The 8,997-nt window shown below is 64.2% G+C and overlaps 5 protein-coding genes across 5 annotated transcripts in view; 2 read left to right on the top strand and 3 right to left on the bottom strand.

The window, feature by feature from the left end:
- The window catches only part of PFL1_04859 (uncharacterized protein), a gene marked incomplete at both ends in the record, with an annotated part of 7,209 nt that extends 5,660 nt beyond the window's left edge, over positions 1-1,549 (bottom strand). The window contains 2 exons of the mRNA XM_007882387.1: positions 9-1,117; positions 1,502-1,549. Coding sequence (XP_007880578.1) covers positions 9-1,117; positions 1,502-1,549 — 1,157 coding nt within the window. The remainder of the gene's footprint in view (positions 1-8; positions 1,118-1,501) is intronic.
- A 181-nt stretch (positions 1,550-1,730) lies between these two features.
- On the bottom strand, positions 1,731-2,549 carry PFL1_04858 (uncharacterized protein; the record flags this gene model as incomplete). The annotated part of the gene is made up of 4 exons (XM_007882386.1): positions 1,731-1,736; positions 1,829-2,006; positions 2,205-2,255; positions 2,458-2,549. 4 exons carry the CDS (start codon positions 2,547-2,549, stop codon positions 1,731-1,733), a joined length of 327 nt encoding a protein of 108 aa, XP_007880577.1.
- A 1,101-nt stretch (positions 2,550-3,650) lies between these two features.
- Positions 3,651-5,171, top strand: PFL1_04857 (uncharacterized protein; the record flags this gene model as incomplete). Its single annotated transcript, XM_007882385.1, has 2 exons — positions 3,651-4,691; positions 4,788-5,171. 2 exons carry the CDS (start codon positions 3,651-3,653, stop codon positions 5,169-5,171), a joined length of 1,425 nt encoding a protein of 474 aa, XP_007880576.1.
- A 413-nt stretch (positions 5,172-5,584) lies between these two features.
- PFL1_06886 (uncharacterized protein) lies at positions 5,585-8,738 on the top strand (the record flags this gene model as incomplete). Its single annotated transcript, XM_007882429.1, has 2 exons — positions 5,585-8,626; positions 8,727-8,738. 2 exons carry the CDS (start codon positions 5,585-5,587, stop codon positions 8,736-8,738), a joined length of 3,054 nt encoding a protein of 1,017 aa, XP_007880620.1.
- Positions 8,739-8,925: 187 nt separating this feature from the next.
- PFL1_04856 (uncharacterized protein) overlaps positions 8,926-8,997 on the bottom strand; it is a gene marked incomplete at both ends in the record, with an annotated part of 1,608 nt that continues 1,536 nt past the window's right edge. Inside the window, one exon of the mRNA XM_007882384.1 lies at positions 8,926-8,963. Coding sequence (XP_007880575.1) covers positions 8,926-8,963 — 38 coding nt within the window. The remainder of the gene's footprint in view (positions 8,964-8,997) is intronic.

The following is an 8,997-nucleotide window of genomic DNA, read 5'->3' as shown; positions in this document are numbered from 1 at the left end:
GGGCAAACGAGATCTCGTCGTAGGCGGGCGAGATCGAGACCTTGAGCAGGCGGATGTAGGCGTCGGCCACCTCTGGGTACGCGCCGCAGAGCCACGGATAGCGCGTAAGGATGAAGAGGGCGTGGTCGAGCCTGCCGAGGCCGAGGAACGCCTTGGTGAGGCCGAGGATCTGGTTGGGCGCCTCCTTTTGCTGCGCCGCGGCCGCGGCCTTGTCGGCGTCGGCCTTGCTCAGCGCCGAGCTCGTCTCGTCGGTCAGCGGCGCGGCCATCGACAGCGCGTTGCCCCGTGCGCTCGAGACCTTTTCGGTGAGCGCCTTGCGGTATCTGCCCTGCAGCTGCGTCATGCCCTCCTCGCCCGGCGAGAGGTGGGAAAAGAGGTCCGACAGCCGCACGTAGCCCTCGTGCACCAGCAGCGCCGCCATGTAGTAGAGGTCCTCGGGCACGGCGTCCCGGACCTCCTGACTGCAATAGTGGGCAAACTTGAAGCCGAGGACGTGGGCGCAGGTCTTGTTGCCCCGCTCGGCGCCCAGGCCAACGTCGACGGTGCCGAAGCGAGACTTTGCGCCGTCGCCGTCGACGTCCATGGCCTCGCCGCCCGCCCCTGTGCCGGCCTCGTTCACCGTCCGATCCTTGCCCCACGGCGACGCCGCGAGGAGGCTGAGGAAGAAGGGGTAGTGGTGGACGACGTTGGTCGAAAAGACGTCGAGCATGATGTCGAGGACGCGGTTGGCATCGAGGTCAAAGTAGCCGATGAGCGCCTGGATGTTGTTCATCACCCTCGCCGCCCTCCGGTTGCGCTCCAGCGGCGATTCCTGCTCCACCACCATCACTGGCGAGTCTGGCCGCGCGGGCGGTGCGGCTCCCTCGGCCGCGCCCTCGTCGGCGTACGCCGCAACAATGGGTGGCCCTATCCCGCGCGTGATCTCGACAATGAGGCCCGAGTAGCCCTCGTTCTCCTCTCGCAGCAGATTGAACTTTTGCTGCTTGAACAGCCGCGCCGTTCGCAGCTGGATCGTCCGCTTCGAGAAAAAGGCCTCGTTGATGATGAGGCCTGCGGCGGCCAGCAGGCCCTGCTCAAGCCGCTCGCACGCTTGCTCCTTTGACACGAAGCCGTCGAGCTGCAGCGGCAGCAGCGTGGTCGTTAGGTGGTAGGTTGAAGGCCGGTCGTCGGGAAGAGTTGGGTGCGAAGAGAGGGGGCAGGGGCGTGGGTGTTGGGAAGAGAGCGACGGACGGGCGAGAAGGATGTGCAAGAGGTTGGAGGGTGTCAACGATCAGATTCGCTGCTGGTGGCTGGATCGGCTGGGTGTCGAGTCGGAAAGGTCCATCGCGGCGGAGAGGTGGAGCAGTAGAGCGGAGTCGTCCCAGGCCGCCTGGTGCAGCCGAGGGCGATGCCGTCGGGGCGGAACGTTGTTCGACTGCGGGCTGAGTGGAAGGCCGCTTTCTCCGATCTGCTCAGCTCGAGCTGCCAACCTAGCCAAGAGAGCCCACAACGCGGGACGCACTGTCGAGCTGCTCATGGCGTCGCCGACCTGCTGTGAAGGGGCCGCCATGGCGTTGTTGGTCGAGGCTGCGCAGGCAAGCACCAGCGCTGCATCCGGCGTCACTTCCACCGCAGAAGGCGCCGGTTGGTGGTCGGCGCCGCCTCATCTTGAGCTACCGGAGCGAGCTTCCCTGCAGAGGAACCGCAACAGTCCTGCACGGTTGAACGGCGGGTACTTCGCGGGCGGCCGCTCACTTCTGCCACCGTGCATGTGTCATCTCGAAGGGAGAAAGTGGAGAGCGAGATCTCTATCCTAGATCGGGCCCAAGCCGCAGGTTCAGACACTCACCACGAGTTCCTTGACGACACCTGCTAATCTTGAGCGGGCCGAAGCCGCTGTGACGGGCGAGTCCGGCAGTGCGCCCAGGGAGATATCGTCCGACTCGCCGAGGTCGGTGGCCAGCTCCTTGCGGGTGTCGATCTCTGCGTCCATGCCCCATACGACGTCGAGCGTCCAGTCGAGGAGCCTGGTGGCGGCGGCGGAGGAGGACGAGGTGGGAGGACCATCGCTCTCGTCCTGCCCTTGTGCGGGTTGTTGGCCGTCGGCTTGGTCAAGGTTGCGGACGAGGCTTGCGAAGGCGGAATCCGACAGTTTTGGTGCAAGGATTTGCTGACGCAGCAAGGCCGAGAGGAGTAGGCTAAAAGTGGCGAAAGAAGACGCCAACGGCGTTTCCGTCGACGAGGAAGCGAGCAGCGTCTGCGACAGAAGGTCTTGGCTGGAGGCGGTCGACGCGGGGCCAGCCGGGGGTTGGGGGTCGGTGGAAAACGGGGAAAGGAGAGGACGAGGAGCGGTTCGGGCAGACTCGAGGTTCAGTGGGTCGTGATCCTGTTGGCCGCGTGGAGGGTCGATGGCCGTCTATGCCTGGGTAGTACGGCCGTGCCATGGATTTGTGGCGGTGTACGGGGTTGGTGACCTACAGTTGGGCTTTGCCGCCGCTCTCCCATTGATCTACGATGCCGGCGAGGAGGTCGTCGGCCTCGGATGGCGTCGAGGGTTGTCTGACGTCCATGTTGGCAGGTGCGGATCAGCGTGGCGGGGTGCGTGGCGGGGTGCGCGGCGGGATGCGTGGGTCGTGCGTCGAGGGGCGGGGACGGTCGAGGCTCGAGATGCCCCTTTGGATTTGCCGTCGGATGTGCCTAGCGCATGGGTCGCAGAGGGGGATGGGGCCGGCTATGCTCTCGATGGAGCTGGGGTGCAAGCTGCCAGGATCTGGCTATGGGTGTGTCGCGCGGGTGGCAGAGTCGTGGATCGATGGTGGTCGTCATCGACGAAGCGGCGGCCGGCGACGGCGCGCGCTGTGCTGTTGGAGGCCAGGCACCTGCCTGCCGTGCTGAGCTGTGGAGTTGAGCGCCCTTTTTCTGCCTGCCTCTGCTCTTGGGCCGCCGCTTCGGCTCCGCACCGTCGTCGGTCCGACGCTGGGTGGATTGGGCCCGCTTTTCTTGCTCTGGCAAAGGCTGTTACAAAGGCCATGCCCCGCTCATCCCAGCACCACTCCTGCATGTCTGTGGACCAGCTCACCCAGGACCAACCGCTCAAAAGGCCTTTGCACTCGGATTCTTGGAGAGATGATGTGAAAAGGTGGCACAAAAGGTGCCTTCTGCCAGGTGACCCATGCCATCTTGCTGCACAGTTCCAGCGCCAGGCATGCTGCCAGGATCCACAGCATGCTCTGAGCTGCATCACAAGCTGTCCAGGATGGCTGTTGCCTCTCTGCAAAGTGCAGGTCAAAGTCCCTGTGGTACCTGCCTGGCTGCATTCCTTCTCACCTGTCCAAGCTGGTGTCGGGACTTGGCCGGCGAGGGCCCACGGCTCTCGGACGTTAATCCGGAGCCGAGACGAGGGTCACTGCCGCAGCCCAGTCGGAGCCCCAAAGTGCGTGGGGCCGGCCCCACGCACTTTGGGCATACGGCCGTGGCGGCGGGGTACGCCACTAGGATTCCTTCGTTGATTGTACTTAGTATCCTAGTGATCCTACGGTGCAACATCGATTCCTAGCTACTCTCCCACAACCTCTCTTGGTCCCCACTCTCCGCCCTCGGCCGACAGCGGTTCGCAAGACCCCAAGGGCATAACATTACAATCGACCCACAACGGTACCAACAACGTTAGGATGGGAGACCACAAAGGCCTACACCTCCGTTCCGGCTCGACGGTCGCTCGGGCCCCTTCGGCTCAACTTCGCCTGGACCCAGCTGCCACCTCGGAACAAGAGGACGCCGCTTCCGGCGACGCCGCTTCGACGCACAGCGACCGCCATTCCGACAGGGGGTCTGCCTTCACCGAGACCCCGCAATCCGCTCCCTCGGCGCGCCCAACAGCGGCCAATGCGGAGCTCAGCGCCATGGCCGCCCTGGCCACCAACGCGTCTGCCATGATGGAGGAAGTACGCCGTCTAATGGCCAACTACAACCGCATGGTGGAGGGCGCTCACACCGCTCCCTTTGAGACTGCCACCGCCGCGCGGGAAGCGCCCCACGCCGGAAGGATGACATCCCAAGAGCGTTACGAGGCCGCCACTGCCCGCATGCATGCGGGCGTCACGGACAGGGGCCTTCGCGCGGCGTCGGAGACGCTCTCCGGCGTACCCGACCACGGCCCGCACGCCAGGGCCACCTCGGGAACCCCTGGCTCGGCTGCCCCCGAAGTGCCGGCCTGGCGCCCCGACGCCAAGGAGAGCGAGATCCGCATCTCGCCCCCTTCGTGGGATGGCGAGAAGACCGATCTGGAGGAGTTCCTTGACAAGTGCTCCATGTACTTTGACATGAACCCCCAGCGTTTCCGCGACCATCGCCTGCGCGTTACCTGGGCCATGTCTTGCATCACGGGCACTCTGGGCGCCCGTCTGCGAAACATCCGCAACTCGGAGGCGCACCCCTCTTGGCTCGACGATTGGCCAGCCTTCTGCGACAACCTCCGCCGCCTCCACGGCGATCCGGACCCAAAGAGGACCGCTCGCATCAAGCTCAACCGGCTCTACCAGAAGGACTCCGTGGCGGCGTATGCCGCCGAGTTCCAAGCCCTTGCCACGCAGGCCGGTGCCCACGACGACCAGCAACTCCTGGCCGCGTTCGAAGAAGGCCTCAAGGAAAATATCAGGCTTGAGATGCTACACGCGGCCACCACCGGCCTCACGGACTTCATGGACGCCGCGGTGCGCATAGAGAACCGCTTGCAGGACATCAAGTCGCGCTCCGCGTGGAGAAGGTCCCACGCCCCGGGGCACTCCACGTCCTGACCGCCGCCCCAGTCTGGCGCAACGCGCGGCCATCAGGCCAGCGCAACCGCTGTTCGACCCCCCACGGGCCCGCCGGTGCCGCCCAAAGACAGTAGGCCCCCCATCCCGGACAACATACGCAAGTACCGGATGGAAAACCGCCTGTGCTACACCTGCGGCGGACGCCACCTGGCGCGAGACTGTCCAAAAGCGGAGGAAGGGCGCGGTATTCGTGCAAACGCGGCCATGCTTGACGAGGATGGCATCTTTCTCCTTGGGCCCGCAGAGGACACCGTCGAAGCGTGGGACGCACCCCGCGCGGACAAGGAAGGCCACGACGGCGACGCCGAAGAGGTGGACCCGGCGTCTATGGTGTTCGACGACACCTCGGGAAATGGTACGCCGGCCTGGGCCTAGCCCGCTCCCCGTCCGGCGAACCTACCGACCTACGGGCTTTGGCCACACGACTTCAACAATCCGTGAGCCACCACGTCGCCACAGCGGACGGCGACGTCATTCATATCCATAGGCACCCCTCCATCCCAAGCTACGAATGTCAGATCTTCGTAGGGAGCGCCCAGGGACTGGCGCTCGTTGACCCGGGCGCGACCGCGTCTTTTCTACACCCACGTATGCTGGAGCACGCCGCAGCGGCGCCCCAACCGCTGCCGCGGCCGCTTCGGGCTGGCCGTTTCGACGGCACGCAATCTACCCCCATCACTCACACCCTCGAAGCCGACGTACGGATCGCGAAAGCCCTGGTCACCGAGCAACAGCGATTCTACGTCGCACCCACTGGGGCCTTCGATTTCATCCTAGGACAGGATTGGATGGAGTCAGCACGCCCCCTCTACAAATACGACAGCCGCACCCTCGACGTGGTCACCCGGGAGGGCCGGGAGCGTCATCGGGTAAGCGTGCAGGCGCTCGACGACGCGGACGTGATCGTCGCCACGGTCCAGCTCCTCCCGGACGACTACGGCGAACTGCTGTTCAATCGCCGGATTGCCCTCGAGGACCCGGACAACCTTACCGCCCCGCGTGGGGAAGGCCCCACGCGTAGCCTACCGCCCGAGTTCGCCGAGTTTGCCGACGTTTTTGACGAGTCGCGGGCGGAAGTCTTACCGCCCCACCGCGCCCACGACCACGAGATCAACCTCGAGCCCGGGAAGGAGCCACCCCCGGGGCGTCTATACTCCCTGTCGCACAAAGAAACTGCGGAGCTGCACGACTACGTAGACAAGATGCTCCGACTAGGCTTCATCCGGCCGTCGAAGAGCCCCCACGCGGCGCCGGTGTTGTTCGTGCCCAAGAAGGATGGCCGACTCCGTTTGTGCGTCGACTACCGCGCGCTGAACAACATCACCATCAAGGACCGGTACCCGATCCCCCTGATTTCCATGCACCTCGACCGCCTGGGTGAGGCAGTCATCTTCACAAAGCTCGACCTGAAGGGGGCCTACAACCTCCTCCGGATCGCGTTAGGACACGAGTGGAAGACGGCTTTTCGTACCAGCAAGGGGTCCTTCGAATACCTGGTGATGCCGTTTGGCCTCTGCAACGCGCCGTCAACCTTCCAACGCCTGATGAACGAGGTATTCGCCGACATCCTGGACCTTTACGTCATCGTCTACCTCGACGACATCCTCATCTTCAGCCGCGACGCCTCGGAGCACACCAAGCATGTGGCCGAGGTGCTGCGTCGGCTGCGCGCAAACAGCCTGTTTTGCGCCCTCGACAAATGCGAGTTTGCGGTGGCAGAATGCGAGTTTCTTGGCTTCAAGGTGACCAATCGAGGCGTCACGATGGACACCAAGAAGGTCGAAGCGATACTACAATGGCCTGAGCCGGAGTCAATCCACGACATCCAGTCGTTTCTCGGCTTCGCCAACTTCTACCGTCGCTTCATCCGCCACTACTCGCGCGTCGTAGCCCCTTTGACCGACGCGCTGAAGGGGGGCGCCAAAGGCCGCGTGGGGCTTTCCCACGCGCAGCAGGACGCTTTCAACGGTCTCAAGAAAGCGTTCACCACCGCGCCTATCCTCACCCATTGGTCGCCGGACCGTTTCACAGTGGTGGAGACAGACGCGAGCGACTGGGTTTGCGCCGCGGTCCTGTCGCAGTGGGTCCCGAAGGACGCCGCGGCGGCCGCAGCCGACAAGGCCGGGGCCGCGCAGCCCTCCAGCAAGACCCATACCCTGCACCCGGTGGCGTTCTGGTCGCGTAAGATGACGGACACGGAGCACAACTATGCCATCCATGACAAGGAGCTTCTCGCCATTGTGCTGGCATGCAAGGAATGGAGGCATTACTTGCATGGTCTCGACCGGCCGTTCGACGTCCTCACCGACCACCAGGGGCTGACCTACTTCCAGACCAAGAGGACGCTGAACCGCCGCCAGGGCGGCTACGCCGAGGTCCTGAGCAAATTCGACTTCAAGATCCACTACCGCCCAGGCACCGAGGGCGGCAAGCCGGATGCTCTCACCCGCCGGTCGGACCTGCATCCAAACGCGAGGAAGGGCCTCGACCAAGCGAAGCCAGATCCGGCGAACCACAAGGTGCTCCTGTCGCCGGAGCTCTTTGCGGCCGCCGCCCAGCTAGCCCCACCTGCGCCTCTCCGCGACAAACTCCAGGACGCCGAGCCGCCAGACCGCGAAGCGGCCAAAAAGCTCAAACGCGTCGATGGGATCTGGCAAACTGCGCGGGGGCAGCCCTACGTGCCGCCGGATGTGGTGCCTGACGTTTTGGCTTGGTGCCACGACGCTCGGACAGCCGGACACGCGGGGCTCCGAGGGACCCTCGCGGCTGTCGAAGCGCAATTCTGGTGGCCCACGTGGCGTGCAGACATCCGGAAGTACGTGTCGACATGCGCAGCATGCCGCCGCAGCAAGAAGCCGCGCCACCGCCCGTACGGGTACCTCTTGCCGTTGCAGACAGCAAGTCGACCGTGGGGATCCATATCCATGGATTACATCGAGGGCCTGCCGCCGTCCAAGGCGCCGAATGGGCGTACGTACGACAGCATCCTCGTCACGGTCGACCGACTCACCAAAGCGGCGGTCTTCACCGCCACCAACGCCACAGCGTCAGCGAAAGAGCTGGCTTACGATCTGCATCGAACCGTGTTTGCCTACTACGGCCTACCCGACAACATCGTTTCAGATCGTGGCCGGACCTTCGTATCCGCGTTCTGGACGGAGTTGCTCCGCCTCCTCGACGTCAAACCATCGCTGTCCACGGCGTACCACCCCCAGACCGACGGTCAGACGGAACGCTCCAACCAGACGCTGGAGGGCTTCCTAAGGCTGTACTGCAACTATCAACAGGATAACTGGGCCAAACTCCTGCCTACCGCGATGCTCGCCCTTAACTCCCGTCCATCCGCCACAACCAAAGTTCCCCCCAACGCGGCGCTTAACGGGTACCTGCCAAAAGTCCACCCAGCACTAGCGCCAGCGCAGCTCAGTGTCGCGCGGGGCGCGTCCCACGCGCCACTGGACGCAGCCCAGCTGCACCAGGTGTGCCGCGACAACGTGGAAAAAGCCGCCGTCGCCATGCAAACTCAATACAACAAGTCCAGGATGGACTTTAGTTTTGAGGAGGGGGAGGCCGTCTACCTGCGAACAAAGCACCTAAAGACGGACAGACCCAGCGCCAAACTGGACAACCCCCTCATGGGCCCATTCACCATCCTCGAGAAGGTTGGCAAACGCGCCTACCGCCTGGACCTGCCGGAAAACTTCAAGGTCCACCCAGTCTTCCACATCAGCATGCTAGAACCAACGCCAGATGGGCTGAGGGAATCGCAGCACGCGCCACAACGGCAGTGGGCGGCAGACAACAGGGAAGAGTGGGAGCTGGAGGAAATCGTCGATTCTCGCAGGGGAAGAAACAACCTCCTTCAGTACAAGATCCGGTGGGCCGATGGGTCGGTCTCATGGGAACCAGCGTCCTATGTTACCCACGCAGCGGAGGCGCTAGCCGACTTTCATGAGCGGTACCCCGCAAAACCCCGACCCTCGGCGCCGAAGCGGGCGGCGCCTCCACTCGGCGTGGGGACGACCCTACGCAACACTGCGGCGGCCAACCGACCGGCAGGGCCGGCAGCACACGCTCCCCACCCAGCCTACCGGACCCAAGCTCAGGCACGACTTCAGACAGGTCAGCACTAGCCCATTGCAAAGCACGCCACAGCCAGCAACGGAGCTAGTGTACAAAGGGAAGCAGGAGCAGGGAGCAG

This window comes from Pseudozyma flocculosa (assembly GCF_000417875.1).
Source record: "Pseudozyma flocculosa PF-1 unplaced genomic scaffold scaffold00016, whole genome shotgun sequence".
Taxonomy (NCBI): Eukaryota; Fungi; Basidiomycota; class Ustilaginomycetes; order Ustilaginales; family Ustilaginaceae; genus Pseudozyma; species Pseudozyma flocculosa.
This window is presented reverse-complemented; position numbering and strand designations above follow the sequence as displayed.